Source organism: Manacus vitellinus, unplaced genomic scaffold (genome assembly GCF_001715985.3).
Source record: "Manacus vitellinus isolate BGI_N305 unplaced genomic scaffold, ASM171598v3 scaffold_8_pilon, whole genome shotgun sequence".
NCBI classification, from domain to species: domain Eukaryota; kingdom Metazoa; phylum Chordata; class Aves; order Passeriformes; family Pipridae; genus Manacus; species Manacus vitellinus.
Genome location: NW_021940864.1, coordinates 11,068,390 through 11,085,810, shown reverse-complemented (window position 1 = coordinate 11,085,810; position 17,421 = coordinate 11,068,390). Strand labels below are relative to the sequence as shown.

The window sequence follows — 17,421 nt, the reverse complement described above, 5'->3', positions numbered from 1 at the left end:
TCAGACCTTGCATATTTGGTGTGTTCTTTCACAAACAGCTATCAAACTGTGTGCTGAGCCCATCCTTGCAACTATTAAGACATACAAATCCCCATCTGAATACAATATTCACTAAATTCACCCAGTGACATCCAAGTATTTTCACAGAGATGTAAGGGGGGAAAAAAGGCAGTACGTTTAATATTTTTAAGTATGTTAATCATGTCATCTACTACATAAATGGATACACTAGTATACAACTCCCTGTGTGTACAATACATCCTATGTTTTCAAAATCAAGTTTTAGTCATTTAAATCTCAAAGGTCCCCACAAAATCCACCCCGAACACACACCTACCCACCTTCCTGCTCATCTCTTCCAAACTCTGGAGCCTCATCTCCCTCAGCCTCATCTGAATTTCCTTCTCCATACACAAAGCTTTAAGTCCCTCTTCCTGAGCACTCGGCATCCAGCCTTCCACAGACAAGGCAGACTATAGTCTGCTCTTTGCAAGTAAGGTGAAATTCAACTGTCCAACCTCACTAATATTAACCACATCCATTTTTATCCTGTGGGCCATTTGTCAGCCTCAGATACACCCAGCAATATCACACAATGAGATGAACCACAGCATGTTTCCACTGACAGTGACTCCACGTCCTGGACAGTCTACTCCAGTGTTTAATAACCCCTTCTGTGAAGAACTTCCTCCTACTGTCCAGCTTGAACCTTCCCTGGCGCAGCTTGAGGCCACATCCTCTCCTCCTGTCACTAGTTGCCTGGGAGAAGAGGCCGACCCCCAGCTATACATAAATAATACAAAAGAGCTTTAAATTCTGATTTAGCCTGTTCCTCCATTTCTAAAACATTTTTCCCCACAAACTAAAATGATATAAAGTCCAGAAAAAAATAAAACAGGGGTTTATGCTCAGCACGCAACAGGGCAACTTAAGAGGTTTTTGCTTTTACAACAAAAATATTGGTTTAACTGAATACTTTGTGTCCTTTGATGGTTTTCTTCCCTCGTACAGGAAGCTCCCTCAAGCTTGCTTGGTGTTTACCTACTGCAACTCATTATTATTTATACATTTTTTTCCATTTCCTATACAATGACCAGTTGCAAGACTAGTATCACACACAGACAAAATACACACAGTGCATTGCATCTGTGCAGCAGCTCCCCTGCTGATCAGGTCTTCACTGGAACTTATTTTTGGCAATGACTTTCTTTAACCAAAGTCACAGCTGACTCCCCCCAGGTTGTCATGAAGACTTCTTGCATTTCTTGAAGCTGTCCAACAAATGCATTGTTGTGAAAATGCCAAGAAAAAGAGCGTATAATTTTAAAGGAAAAATTCAAATGGTTCAACACTTCCTGAAGACAAAAGGGATTTCTCTAAGGTTTAAAATTACTTATTTGCCAAGCTTATTCTGGAAGTTCTTTTTCTTTGTTCAGATCCTCAAAATGAAAGGTGTTCTGACTTTCTCAAATAAGCTGCACATTAACACACGTACCCAAATCTTCAGAAATTCTGCCAGGAAAGCTGGAATAAACATAACAAATCCTACATAAAAATGCTACTGAAAGGCAATTAAAAAAATACACCATGTTCCTGTAACAAAAAAAATGTTCTAAAGTGAAGACAGCTGCGCAGTAAACTACATAAAATGTTCACCAACACAAAAAATTTGCCTGGTAATTCTATAGGGATATGACAAAAAGAAAAAAAAAAGATGCTTAGCCATCCTAACCCAAATAGAGATTAAAATAATATATAAGTGATTTTATTAATTTTGTTACTGTCCAAATCAATGTGGGAAGGCACGTTTATTTTGTCTCATTGGCAAAATAACAAATACTGACCATGAAGACTTCTACCTTTCAACACTGCAGGCCCTACTCCAAGTTGAGAGGCAGTGCACTTCACCAATGTTCTGTTTCCATAGCATCCAAAAATAAAGCGCTGAAGTTCCAGGCATAAGAGTTTTACTACATCAGAATCTCAGCATGATTTCTGAAAACTTCAATCACAGTAAGAAAAGGTTTATCACCCCTCTAAAAAAATAGTAGGAAGATTCATTGTATCACCTGCAATTGCAGTATCTTCTCACAGCCAAAAGGAAGGAACTGGAAATATTGCAACACAAGTACCTATAACGAAATACAAGGTACTCAACTCTAAATCCTGTAGCAGGGATGCAGTGGCTGACTAACAAAAGCCCACTCTTTTCTTTTGTCTCCCTGAGGTATCAGGAAAATGACGTGTCTGCCTTGTGAAAAAACAGCGGAGAAGGAGAGGATGTCTCAACAACCACACCAGGGCAAGAGTTCTAACAAGGTAAGACCATTGGCTCTCTTGTAATTTGAAGATTAACATTACTGTATGTAGTTATAAAGCTAGAAGAAACAAATCCTAATAGTGTATGTTCAGAAAGAAGCATAAGGAGTATGGAAAGTTGGCCTATTGAGTATTTTATAATTTGCATTATAAAAAGCAGAGGAATAAGAATATTTTGCAATCGTGTTACTTAAAACTGAGAACAATTCTCTTTTGCAAATGTAAATACTCAACTTGGTTAAATCAAGACAATCACAGATAGACATTTTTTCCCAAATCTTTGGCTGTATTGCAATGGTTGTTTCAATTTGTAATCTCCAACTAAACATTTCCTATCCATGGATTAACAATATATTTACTGACTTGTGTCTTTTAACAGTATTTATCCAACATAACAAAATAAACTGCAATTTGTTATACTTTTTTTTTTTACAAAACATTTTATAAATATTTTTACAAAATGTATACAAAGCAATTTCAAGTGAGACATACTTTACAAATGAAGGTATTTAAGCAAATAAAGTCCATACCACACTGACAATAAGTGACACATCCTCTTTAAGTGAAGTCAGTCTGTAAGGCCTCCCTACTCTAACAGATAAATTATACTAAAATCTTCAAAATGAACATAGTTTTCTTAATTGCCAGTTTAAAATTTGTTTTACTATTAGGCAGTATTAAATAACATTGAAATCACAATGCTGATCCAGCAAAATAATGAAAACATGTTTAAAGTCATGCACATTCACAATACTTTGCTGGACTTGAGCCCATATGATTAATAAACTTTTTTTAAGCACCACAAAAATACAATTCTTTCATTTACTGCTTCATCACGTACCAGAATTCCTTTAGAATTGAATTCAAAGGAGGGAACAACAGGACATTAACAAAGATCAATCTTGCTAGGATTGTTCAATGGGTTCCTCTCACAAGCAGTTCAGAGAAATGTGTCTGACCAAATCAATCACGATTACTTTTTGTAATTTGCCATTTTTTATATACCATTTCCCCCCCTCCCCAAATGAGATCCAATAGAAGACACATAGCCTGATACATCAATTATGTATTTGCTGTAGAGAGGCTGGAAACCCCGCATCCATTTTGAGGTGGTACAAAAAGCAAGGGGATTAATGAATGTGCAACTTCACTTTTTTTCCTTCTCTATAAAAGAAAAATTTAACTGGTTAACATACAGCTGTGAAACTTACTGCTCTCCTTCCAAGATAGTTTAGAATGGTTAAATTTCAAAAATGATAAAATAAAATATGCATCAGGATACACAGCCATGAGCATATTATTAAATCTAAAAAGGCAATAGGTGAAGTCTATATTGTCAGTTTTGCCAATAAGAAAACAACTAACTGCTTGAGAGTCTATTCTATGGACACCCAACTAAAAATTTAAAACTGGCAATACTTCTTATTATATTGAATATGTTATACAACACTTGGGAATGTTGGGTTTTTACAAACAGGTACTTTATAATTGGCACAATTTTTTTAAATGGCAATTAGTAACATACAAAAATCAGTATTTCCATTCATGTTGAAGGGGAAATGAATTTTAAGGAAGTTCATCTTTCTCACATTGCTTTCTAGATTTGGTTTCCTTTAGTGGTCAGACAGTGGACTGTAGTTCAATACTGAGTTGCACTGTAATCTTCTACTATCGCAAGGATCTAATTCTGCTTTCTTCTGTGCTATTCAGATGGACTGAATTACACGACAGCAAAACCTTTTGTTTTCTCTCCTGGCAATCTGACTGACAACCACAGCTTGTCACAACGAGCCTCTATCTCACAAAAATCATAATCAGCAAGTCTGAAAAACGGTTGGTAATTTTTCTAAGAAACTGTGGAGAAGTTCTGGGGAAGAACATGAGCATACCTTAAAAACCACAAAAGCTATATCCTCCTGAGCAGACATATGTACTGCACGCACGTGACCAGTGTCAGCGCGCTTATGTGCACAAAAGCACTCATGACCAAAGTAAACTAGGACAAAGCAGCATGGGCAGCAAAAAAAAAAAAAACAAAACAAAACAAAAAGTCATAGATTAAAATAAATAAATAAAATAATAAGATTCTATCTTAATAACATGACAGCAAGCCAGATACAAACCATGCAATGGTTTCACTCGGCTCTACAATATGAATTAATAATTACACATTTTTTGATATGTTTAAACAATGGGATTGCTGATCAACTTTGGTCTGTACATATCTTGATAATTATGACTGCTACGGTGGATGATTTAACATTCTCTGACAGCAAAATAGCAAAAAAAATCAAAAATAAACACTGGCCTTTAAATTTAATCAGAGTAAGGCTAACGTCCTCTTAAAATATAAGCTACAAATACAGTTTTCAAATAAAAGTGCTTTTGACACTTGGTCTAAAAAAAACAAACAACAAATAAAATAAAAGAAACATTTATACCACTTCAGAAAGACTCAAGGCTGACTACATCCAATTATAAAATGCAAAATCTTTTCCTCAAGAGTTAACATATATATGTATTATATATATAAATTCATGGCTCTCTCATGGCCTCATCCTGTACACTTTGCCATTTACTGGCTTCCATTCTACCTTCCTTAGTCAAGCATTTATTACTTCATATCATGCCACTGTGACTAAGATCATATAATATCATCCCACAGACTAAAGTTACCCACTACAAATATATCATCAAGTACTAGTTTCTGCTCAGAAAGCAATAGAAAAGCACTTAAAAGTTTAAATTATGAAGCCTTGTAAACACACTGATGATTTCCTTCCAACTCAAGAATCCTAGAATACAGATTCATCAACAAAGCAAATAATCACTTCTGAATAGAGGTACAGTGGGTTTTCCAGAAAAACTAAAAATTTGATGATTTGTGGAAGAGAGGGTAGGGGAGAATTGTTGCTTCCATCACTCTTTAAAAACATTTTCTTAATAAATATATCCTTTCAAATGACTGTGATTGTCAGTATATTACCGTATTATATAGGGCCTAACAACCTGCAACCTTGTTTTATGTTGCAGCACTGCTCAATTAAAAGCGCTATCATAATAATACTTGAAACAGTAAGGCCCTAACAGACTGCATTCTAACAAGGATTAACTTTACTTGGATATCTCACTGTAACCACAATGAGTATTGCTCTCAAACACAGAACAGAATCTAGTTTAGAAAGGTTAACCTTAAATGCATGTCAGGCTGTACTTGTGGTGTCATTCACATTTGCTTCTGCTAAGAGAAACATAACTTGTCCATGGTACTGTAACTATTAACACTCTAAGATACTATTTACAGCTGCTTCTAAAATAGAGTCAGTTTCTACAACACTTTCACTGTGGTCTGGAATAAATTTTTCCAGGCAGTTCTCTTGTGAAGCAATAGGTGAAAAATTGGGAAATTCTAATTCAACAGAGCCGCTACTTGCCGCCTCGTTTTGTGGCTGTCTCCCGGCTTTTTTAAGTTCCAAGATGTTTTTAAATGTAGTTTCTAAACTCTTACTGAGCAGTAAGTCTTGCTGGGTTTCACCAGAGCCTTTCCTGTTATCAGGATGCAAAACCTCATTCTTTGGAGAGCTCCTCAGAGTTTTGTCTTGAAGAGAATTATTACACGTTACCTTTGAGAAAGATTGAATTGTGTTCCTTGATATCTTATTCTGTGTCCCATGACTGCCTCTTGACACAGCTTTTGACAAGTCTTCAGAACTCGAAGAATTCTCAGTGGACTTGGCAAGATCTTTCCCAGTCATCCTTTCTTCAGAAAGGGCCACGTATTGGCTCTCAGAAGAACAATTAGCTTTTTCAAACTTTAAAGCTTTAGTGAGGCTCTCTGATTTTTTAGTAGAAGCTTTTCCTTCTTGTGGGGTCAGAATGTTGTTAGGCACTAGAGGAAGTTTACTGTGATTTGTGGACTCTGCTGAGCTGGATTTTGGTCGATCTCTTGCTTGGGTTTTGGTACTCTGACTTCGAGAAGGTAATGTTTTGCTAGACTGATGGTCACTTTTGCTGGTCTGTGCTTCTTCAGCTGTTTTCTCAAGTTGTTTGGCAGAACAACAAAAATCGGCCTGATAACCATCTGAAAATTAAGTAGCAACATTTTACTAAAATTACCTCCACATAAAAATAACTGACATTCCAATATTAGCTTCTGAGTATTAAAATTCAAATAACATCCACAGCCTACAGATTTGGGTCTTCAGGAGACGTTCATACACTTAAGTGTTCTGCTGCAAACAGTGCAAGAGATTATCACTAAATTAATCACTAAATTAATCAGTATACTAGGCACATATGTGCACTTTAAAACCAGATTAAGGGCTCTTCCCAGCATTCTCAATATGCAAACACGGTCTCTGGAAGACTAATACTTTCTACAATACATCCTGTGAATATCTTTTAAAATATGCAGAACTTTTAAACAAATAGTAGCTGTTATCTTACACAAATAATGTGTTTCTAGGTGCTACATTCGACAACATTCTGGTTAAAAAAGGCTGCCATTTAAGTGGCCATGATACTCCAAAAGCAACACTTCATTAAGATGAACGAGAGCATCCATGCTTCATAGAGTGGTGTTCTTTCTGGTAGCAAGAAACTCGCAGATTCTTCCCTGCTAGAACTGACATCATGCAGAAGTCATGACTATTTTCAAAAGAAACTTGGAAATATTTCTGCCAAACAGGTCAAATATATTTTTTTTTCCCAAAAATAACTGCTTCAACCTTACACTGTCTCTAAATTGTTGGATTTTGGAGTTACGAAAAGTTACCTTGCAACTGCTTATTCAGTGTTTTGATTACTGCAATCCACAGCAATCAGTGCCCCACACTGTGGCCACAACTATTTTTAAACACTCCACACTTAATTTAGAAGTTAAGCATTACTTACCAGGATCCACAAGTGCAAGACGCTTATCCCGGGTCAGAGATGCCCTTTCCTCCTGGTTAAACATCCTATCAATCATAACCATTTCTGCAGAGGGATTTATCCGCTGCAGGAAAAGGAAAAAAAAATACATCTCTGTAGTGACTTATATGTTGGTACCAAATCAAAACATCTATTAGTTACTCTTCAGAGAAAAAGAAATTTCTTTCATTAGATATTTATGATGAATATTCACAATTCAACAATCTTCAGTCTGACCCAACCACTACTGAAACTTAATCATAAAGTATTACTCACATTTTACAGTAAATTTTATTTGGTAAAGATTTTAAACCAGGGAATTACTATTTCAATCATAAAAACTGTACTTTTTCAGCACTGAGTACATTTACTACTGTATACCACAATTTTTTTTACATCATACAGTATCTTTCTCTTTTAGAGAGACAATCAGCAAAAATCTGCAATGGGACCACCCTATCATCATCTCTACACTTCTCTTCCATCCTTATAACTAGTTGGTGTTGGGTTTCATTTTGCTGACAGTGCCTTCAAGCCAGTTGGATCCATCTGTCATGCAAGAAAGCTCACTGCACTAAGTCACAACACAGGTGACTAGTTTCAAACCTGAATGATATGTGAAATAACCCCTTCAAAATTACTGAACGGTATTTGCCATGCAACATACCAGATGCTAAAAGAACAAATTTCAAACTCCTTCCCCTCTTTGCACCTGCAAATATTTGATGGTTAGGAACTTTTTTAAGGAACTGATAGATTCCAAAACTGTACTTATTCTAACACTTATAGTCTGTATTCCTGACTCTAAAGCAGAGTGATATGTCTATTAAACTCAAAACTTTTCCAGGCTCGAAAACTAGCATATCTGAGGCCACAATGACATTTCCTGGTCCTTGTAAAATACATTCTTAAAGTAACTTTGTGCATTTTATTTTACCTCATATCTGGGATTGTGAAAGCACTTGAATCAGAAGCATTTCTGATGAAAATATGAGATTCCATCTAGCTTCTAAGGACAAACAATGATTTCCTAAATTGGGATATGATTTGGCTCCAATTATAACATGCCTGGAGTCCTCTAAATAGACATTTTCAACATTATTTCACACTCCAACAGTGACAAAAACACACAGAAATCACCTTCCTGACTATCACTGTCTGTTCAGTGCAAGAGCAAAGCAGAAGCAGAGAGCAGAAGCTCATGTGCCTTCAATGCCTATGGAACTTGCCAGTTAACAGCTCCCTTGCTTAGGCAGTATCTGAAATACAAACTCAACTCATTTCACTGACTTTAAGATGTGTGCAGACACTGAAAAATGCAGGTTGGCTCCACTGAGCTTGCTGGTGCAATAATAAGTACACTGGCCACACATGCACCTCCAAAACCTTTACAATACATTTATCATCTTCATAAGGTGATAAACAGTATCAACAGAACAAATTGTAATATCAGTTCTCACCTTCCTGTAGGTGTATATTTTTTTAACCAACTGAATTACATCCAATAAACATGAAGTGTACCTGGGTTATACACCTTACCATTGCATCTTCTATCAGCAAACATCTGTATTTGTTCAGCATAGCCTGTGTCCTCTTCAGAAGCTGTGTGGCTACAGATTCAAATTCACTGTCCACTAGAAAGACAAAGTATACTTTCAAACACTGTTCTTCAGTAACCTGCACAAATTTTAAAATATTCCTTTTCTTACTGGTCTGACATACATTAAGAATCGTCTCAATACACTGATTACAAACTTACTGCCAATTTTTAAAAAGAAAATTACCTTTTCTTAAGTCCTCCTCTGTTGGCAGTGATCCCTGGCACACGTGGTAAGAAAGGAGTCTTTGAACTGCATCATTTAATGATCTGAACCGACTTTTATCTGGTGTCACAGCATGTACCTGATCCTTCTGTAATTGTTGTAGAATACTACAACAAAAATTAATGATATATAATTAACAAGTACTGTACAGAAGTTTTTACACTGACAAAAACTAAAAAATTTAGGTTTCTGCAATAAAATTACAAAAGAAGAATGACTTACAAAGCTCCTTTAGTTAACTGTTTAGCAGCAGGCCTTTTCTGTCCAACTAAATGACCATCCACCTAAGTTCAAAATAAAAGACAAATTACAACATATCCCCTCCTTTGCAAAGGCTATCAGTATTTGTTTCTGTCATTTATCACCAACACTATCTGTAACCAGCACATAAGTATAAACACTTTCAACTATCTCCTCTTCTAATAGGATGCTGTATCAACAAAATAGGGAAGTCACATAAATCAAAGGTCTGAAATGCTGTTTGTAGGCAAATACCACTGTAGTGCATATATATGCTTCACTAGGAAAGAGATTGCCAAATTTAGCAGATGAAAAGGAGGAAAGGTACAACTAAAAACTTTTCCAAATAAATTTGCTCTCACGAACTGTCTCTGCATTTCTCAGAAGATGATATTCATATACTCCAAAAAAACCCTTGCAAAGATTCCCAGCTTGTTTGCTTGCTCCCTCCCCCCACCCCAGTGGGGAGAAGAGTTAGAAAAAAGTAAACCTTGTGGGTTGAGAAGAACACTTTAATAACGGAAAATAATAATTACTATAAAATTGTAACGAAAAAGAGAAAGAGAGGGGAATTAAACCCAGGAGAAACAAATGATGCACAATACAACTGCTCAGCACTCTCTCACTGATGTCCATCCTGCTCCCAAGCAGTGATTGGTGGCTCACAGCCAATTCCCCCATTTTTATATTGAACATGATGTTCTACAGCATGGAATATCCCTTTGGCTAGTTTGGGTCAGTTGTCCTGCCTCTGCACCCTCCCAGCTTCTTGTGCACCTCCTCACTGGCACCGCACGGGACACTGAAAATTCCTTGACTTATTGAGTAAGCACTGCCCAACAAATAAAACATCGGTGTGTTATCAACATTATTCTCACCCTAAATCCAAAACACAGCACTATACCCACTACTAAGAAGAAAATTAACTCTATCCCAATTGAGATCAGGACAGACAGGGAAACACACAAATAAAAGTATTCTCTACCTGTATACTCTGTTGAACTGATGTTGATCCTATCACTTTTTCTTGTGGCTGTGCTGTTCCTAGAGATTGCGGTACGATTTTTCCTCCAGAGTCCTGTCCTATAATAAAATGTTAAAAACACTCTGTCACCCTAAGTAAGAAAAGAATAATTTCATGTACCTATCCTGGTAATTTTGAGTTTTTAGGAAGGATATGTCTTACATGCCTAAAAGCATTAGTGCAACTAACCTGTGGAGAAACCGGCTCACACAAATAAAACAGGACTGATATTTTGTGCTGCAAACTACAAAAATCCTCAGACATAAATCACCCCCCACCATAGTACTGCAAACTAAGAAGAAATTCAAGTATCCTAAGTTTAGTGTCCCAACAATTTACTGAAAATTATACAGTAAATTTTATCAATATTTTCAATACTAACCCTCCCTCAAGCATATAAACCAAATTTTTCTAGAGCTCATGAAAGTATTTAAACAGCAAGCATATTTTTCCCCCCCTATATTTTTTGGGTAGGCAGACTTCCTCCAACTGCCTTTCTCCATAACTCAAACAGTATCTTATCAGTCATGCTACGTTACACCCCAAACAAATAAGAATTTATTGGGTTTTTTCCCCAAAAAAACACCCAACATACCGTGGTAATTGTAAAGAACTGCTGGGCAGTTTACACATTACAGCACACAAGCAAAAGAAAAAAAGCAAGGTAGAGTATAGGACCTTATTCAAAAGAGTTATATATGTACAAAGAGAACAGGAAGGTTACTGAATTTTTCTATTTGACTTGAATATACTGGTATTGTTCTTTTAGTAGCATGGTGCTGCTTGAAAAGCCCAGTATTTTGCCATGGACAATGCATTAACTATTCTAACTGGAAGTGGCACGTTAAAAAACAAAGTGGGTGATGACAGCCTGCACAAAATGTAATCACTGTTTTTCTTCCCTCCGTATCTGAAGCAGCCATCACAACAGAGAATCTAGAAGTTTCAGGGAATTTTAGCAGATGTCTGTATTTTGAAAATTACTTATTCCTACTTTCCTAAGCTGAAAAAAAAGAAAAATGAAAGAAGGTACAATTTTGGATTTTACAGAGGGGAGAAATAATTGCTAATTGCGGAGATTCAACTTTTCACTCTAGGAAATGAAGTACCATGGTTGGGAAAAAAATCAAAGGCAACATTCAATACTGAAAAAAATAGCTTGCATTCTTCTAAAAATTAAATTCCAACAACCTTTAGGACCCTATCAGCATGATCCATCAGTGTAAGTTTGACACACTCTCTTGCTGGAGAAAATTAAGAAAATTATGTTAAAAAGACCTTAGTTGACCTGATAGTGTGTTGCTCAGAAGACTTGTTAGCTGAGGCTGTCTCAAATTATCCTGTGTCTTCGATGCAGAAACTGGTGATGTCTGGTTCACAGCCTTTTTCTGTGCCACATACATAAAATAAATTAAAAAATATTTAAAAAATCACAGTGAAATATTTACTGGAAGCTTTAAGAAACAGAAGGAAAAGGTATTTAAAATTCATCTCTGGGTATACTTTTTTAACCTCAAACTCATCAGTGGTGAAATTTCAGACATCTCAATTTCTCCAAGATCAAGAATTTTATAAAGTAAATCAAAGAGGAACAGAAATTACACTAACAGTACAAATATATACCAGTTACATTCTACAAGACCTCTGATTTGCCACTACAAGAGTCCCAAAACTGCAAGATGACAAAGTTGCTTTCACAACAAAAAAAAACACACAATGGAACAAACCATCCACTGTTCAGCAACTAAAATGATAAATGGTTTATCATACAGTACAATGTTTAAAATAGAAGTACAAACAAACTAAAAAGATTCTGGCAAACAGTGGCATTTGTTCTCTGTAGTTCCCATTTTTAGCTCTGAAATTTCAGCACGGTGAACTTTTTAGCAATAAGAAATATTATGCTTTTATAACTGCTGAAATTCACTGACCCAGCACATAACCTACAAACAAGAAGATGTAGACACATGAAAAGAAAGTTAGAGAGGCCTCAAATTACTCAAACTACAAAATGTAACAACCTGCACTAGCAGTTCTGGCAAAGACTACAAATGTGGTTCTACAACATGTTTGTCCTTATTTTTTAAATACACATTATTTTCTAAGACATTATTTCATTGCAAATTTTGAGTTTGTTTAAAAAAAGAACTATTAGACCTTTGGAAAAAGAAAAAGAAGTAAAATAGTGCAAATGCATTCTCAGATAGTTATCAGAATTTTAAATGATCAAGAACAAACAAACAAAATCCAAAAAAAAGGACAGAGGTGGAATAACTCATTGCTAATCCTGTGACAAGTCTCTGAGTTAAATACTGGCAGCTGACTTTAGAATCTTTTTCTTTTTTTGTTTTTAAACTTTTGACAGTTTGGAAGCTCTCTTATGAAGACACATGAATTTGAGTTGAATATATATTGCAGCTGTATCTACTGGAAAAAACAGACCACTTCTCACCCTAAAAGTAAATTCAGATTTTTTTATTTTTTTTTTAATTATTACTAAGTAGACTTCTTAAAGCGAATTTTTTTTAATGTTATGCTTCTACAAACTGCTTTAAAAGATTTTTTTTCCAGGATTCTCAGAACCACTTCTTGTCTTTGCTTCAAATTTGAAAGCTTCTAACTGCTCCAGACACAGGACACAGTGGGCAAAATGCCAATACAGCAAATAACAAAAAAAAAAAAAAAAAGCCCAAGACACCTTTTCATCTCTAACTTGAAGAGGTCATACCTTGAAAAGCACATAGGTTTTAGTGAGGTCAAACGACTTTTAAGTGCTAAGAATATACCCGAGCCTTTACATGTAGCCTATGGTAAGGTTTTCAGAAGAGCTCACAGTTGTATAAACCTACAGTGCCCATTCCTTTAAACAGGAGCAGAAATAGATCAATGTTGAGCACTTCTGAAAATATTACTAGAAATCACCAAGTCTTCTGAATTAATCAAACTGACAGAGTCATTCACTCAGTGACAGATTTAGAAAATACCAAGTGAAAGGATGTCTCTGGGTTACAGTAGTTTTCAGCAGTTCCACAATATCTGGAACAATACAAACCAGTAAAATTAATGTTCTCTGTATTAGCAGCAACATTAAACTTTGCTAACCAGCTTTCAGCACAGCTTAGAAGCATTTCTTTGGCTACACTCTCAAGCAGCTTTCATACCTGACCAAAGGCAAACTGCTGTTGTGTTACTCCACCAGATGTGTGACTGAAGGTGCTGACAGATTTGGAAGAGGACGCTGGAAGACGATGCGATGCACTGACAGAAACTTGAGTTCTGTTCTGTATGAGCTGATCTCCTGTAAAGTTTCCTCCTGATGCGACAGACTGAACGGATGGTCCCAAGCTAGGATGTACTGAACCAGAAGAACTCGCAACAGCAAATCTGTTAGAAGCTGACATATTTGAGACTGTGGACTGCCCGGGTGACATGGCAGTGAAACTCGATCTACCTTGAGAAACATTAGCTTGACTGGGTGACAAATGCAACACCGTTGGTGATGCCTGTTGCATTGGCACCTGCCCACCAACAATTTGTGAAGTTCCATGGTTTACTATAACTTGGTTTCCAGGAGCTGTGAATGTCTGGCCAGAAACAAGCTGAACAGCTGTGTTCTGATTATTCAGCATCTGTCCTGAATACGACTGGTTGGCTCTTAGCATGTTTGTAGAGTTCCTGTTGAGCATTACATGCTCAGCAGACACTTGGCCAGGGACCAGCTGGGAAGGCTGAGTCTGAAGAAGCTGTCCATTTATGGTCTGGACATGATGAACTGAATTAGAATTCACAGACAAACTTGTAGGTATGAGAAACTGGTTTTGAGATGCGTGAGGCTGTCCCATAGGAGAATGGATAACAATACTACCTCCAGCATTGCTAACTGTCTGAGGTGTAACTGATTTTCTGGTATTTTGTTGATTAACAATATTAACAGACATATGAGGACCAACTACTGAACTTTGAGGTGAGTTTGCAGAAGCAAAGGGAATCCCTTGCTGTACATGATGTTGCTGTATTCCCAAGTTATTCACATTGTAAGCAGTCTGCTGACCCATCTGAATCGGCTTTGGTTGGATATTAATAGGAACTTTGTTAGAGTTTGGTGCCAAACCCCTTTGAATGATGATATTATGGACAGGCAATGAAGTCTGAAAATTTGTGCTGTTAAATGGAACAGTTACAGGTTGTGCTACTGGACTTGAATTTGAGTTACTGAACAGCGAGTTCCCATTTGGAGTTTGTCTGTGAACCAAGAGCCCACTACTCATGTTTGCAGGTGTTTGCTGACCATTGCCTTTCAATATTATCTGAGATCCATCGAGGTTATTAATGGTCATCATGGAAGGTTGATTACTAAATGAACCAATTAGCTGTATCTGCCCAGAACCACTGATCTGGTTGCTATTAGACAAATGCTGGCTGGGAACACTAATTCCGACATGTTGCATAAAGCCATGTTGCACACCGACTGTATTGCTTGCAAAAGATGCTCCAACAGGTTGCTGTACCACTTGAGTAACTCCTATAGGTTGCAACGTCTGACCTGAGTAATTAGAAACATTAGAAGCCTGAGTAAAGGATGCTGATGAAGAAGGATGAAGCTGAGCTTGTGCAAACTGTTGGCTAGAACCTACGCTGGCATCCAAATATGCCTCTTCTGCCAAAGTCTGTTCAGTAATATTGGCCTCCTGCAAGGACTTCTGAAGAATATCAAAAGGCTGATCCTCAGTAAGATCAGGCAAAGGAGACGATACAAGTTCATCTTCAAGAAACTGAAGGCTACTGGACAGCTGCAGTCCATCACTAGGCCCCTCTCCAAGCTGACCGCTTACACCTTTTACAGACGACTTAGGATCAGTGCTCTGAAATGCAAAACAAGAAACAATTTTCATAAACTTCAACATCTACCTTGTTTTCTCATTTTTCTTCATGCAAGCAAATTTTCTACACAAAATTCCACTCTTCACATTGCACATATGAGGTGACATTCACCCCATACAGTGGGCCAGCACAACACATATATCACGGACATCTCACTCGTGCCCTCAAACAGACTGCTGGAGCACTACTTTCATTTCCCATCTCAAATCTCCCAATTCCACACCATCTAGTCTGCAGCTGCACTCTTTCAAGAGGATTTGAAACGCTCTTTAAGTACCAGTTTCCCTTCCTCAATCTGAGCACTGGACAGACAAAAGGATAAAAGAAAGGAGGAGTGAAAACACCTCTACTGTAATTCAATTTCGGGCAAGGCTTCAGTAGCAGCAGTAGTAGCAGGGAAAAGGAAGGAGAAAGCTGACTTCTAGCAAATGACATCCCTCTCTAAAATCCTATCAGCATTTCTATAATCACTTAGTGTAAACTTGTGACCATTTCATAAAGTTAAGAAGGAATTATTCTAATTCTTTAAGAAAAATTTTAGAAACAAAGCAGTAAGAAAAGTAATGCTACAGACTTTGTGGTTTATGCTACTAAAAAGATTACTGAGAACTATAAACTTTGAAACTACCACAAATATTAAGTGGCTTTAATGAAAAAAACCCTTCAAATCTACATCCATAAACACTGTGCTAAAGAAAATGAGAACCTATTTACACTTGTCTACTGTTGTCCTAGTTAGAGCAGTCGGAACCAGTTCATCACTGTGTGGGTGTAACCCAAGCTCTGTATTCTACACCCTCTATGACATTTCCCAGGAACTGTTAACAATAGACCATTCGCAGCAGCTGCCCAGAGCACACCTGACCCCTCAGGCTATAAGCCGGGTGTTAAAAAGCCTGTGAGATAGGAAGATATTCCTATCCTCACACCAATGACTCAGGTGTGATAACTCCTCTCCGGGGAGTCATTAGCACCTCCACACCCAGCCTGAGGGGTCATGTCTGCTAACTGGCCAACAAGAATTCCAAAAATATCCCACAACTCACAATCATTCCCCGCCCTAGGGAAGGTACTGGGTATTCCCACTCAAACATGAGTGTATATAATTTTGAGGTCTTGTGACTTCTGGTACCACTCGTCGGATCCAGAGGAGGATCAGAACTTCAACCAGACTGCAGCCACCACTCTTGACCAGACTGCAACCAGCACTCGCACCAAAAGATTTTCCTCCCCTTTTACTTTGGACTCAGGGGGACCACGTGGGGCTCAGCACAGGAGCCAGAGAACACCACTCTGTTCATGTCCCAGAGTGCTGGGTTATACATCTGGGTTTTGGGGGTTAAAACCAATTGTTTGTCCGTATAATTGTATTATTGTATTATTTTTTATTAAATTGTAACTCTGACTTACAATCTCTTTTGAGTTGGGTTCATTTCTCCTGCTGGTTTACCTTTAAACCAGCACAACTGTGTCTAAGATTTTCCTAAAACAAAATTCTGTCCAGAAACTCTAGACAACACGAGTATCAGGGTTCTGCAGATGGAATGACAATTTAAACGCATAATAATACTTGCAGTAGTTTCAAGTTAGGCAGAGTACATCTTTCTACATTGCATAATTATATCTCAGCTGTTCAAAAACAACATCCAGTGGCTTTTTAGGTCAGGACAAGTGTAAACCATGGGTGTGCAATTATCAGTCACGTTCATACTCTGAGCCTTCACTCCTTGAAGGTCACAGACACTTGTTCTCACCTCATGTAAACAGTGTGACGATGCTGAAAGCCATAATTATCACATGCAACAATGTCCCCACCCTAACTTCAGTTCCCCAAGCATATTTATTCAGAGTTTTACCCCAATCTGTTTCTAAAACAGCCTGTGTGTTTTTGGACACTTAGGTCATGTTTTGAAATATTAAAGGATTGTTATTAAGATTAAATAAAGTATTTTCAGATTACAACTTTAAAACTACCAGAGGAATTAAACTAGTGCTTAAATGTCTCGATGCCTGCATCTCATGAACACCTAAAGCTCAGATCCTCAACTGTACCCAGCTACCATCGGGCAAAGCAAAAAAGGAATCACTAGGGAATTACTAAGACTCTTAACTGTCAGGTTCTTCAGGAGAATTCCCTATTGTATCTGTAATTTGACTGCTGGTACAATGACTGATCTGAAATCTTTAACGACTGTGTAACTTAAAAAGTTCCAGTTAGTTGTA

The 17,421-nt window shown here is 37.2% G+C and overlaps 1 protein-coding gene across 3 annotated transcripts in view; it reads right to left on the bottom strand.

The window, feature by feature from the left end:
- Positions 1–2,584: 2,584 nt before the first annotated feature.
- The window catches only part of BICRAL (BRD4 interacting chromatin remodeling complex associated protein like), a 35,837-nt gene continuing 21,000 nt past the window's right edge, over positions 2,585–17,421 (bottom strand). For all 3 annotated transcript variants that reach the window (XM_008932913.3, XM_018085150.2, XM_018085151.2), the window contains exons 5-12: positions 13,479–15,179; positions 11,606–11,705; positions 10,279–10,376; positions 9,276–9,337; positions 9,015–9,160; positions 8,770–8,864; positions 7,213–7,315; positions 2,585–6,400 (exon numbers count right to left, since the gene is read on the bottom strand). In XM_008932913.3, coding sequence (XP_008931161.2) covers positions 5,598–6,400; positions 7,213–7,315; positions 8,770–8,864; positions 9,015–9,160; positions 9,276–9,337; positions 10,279–10,376; positions 11,606–11,705; positions 13,479–15,179 — 3,108 coding nt within the window. In that variant the 3' untranslated portion in view covers positions 2,585–5,597. The remainder of the gene's footprint in view (positions 6,401–7,212; positions 7,316–8,769; positions 8,865–9,014; positions 9,161–9,275; positions 9,338–10,278; positions 10,377–11,605; positions 11,706–13,478; positions 15,180–17,421) is intronic.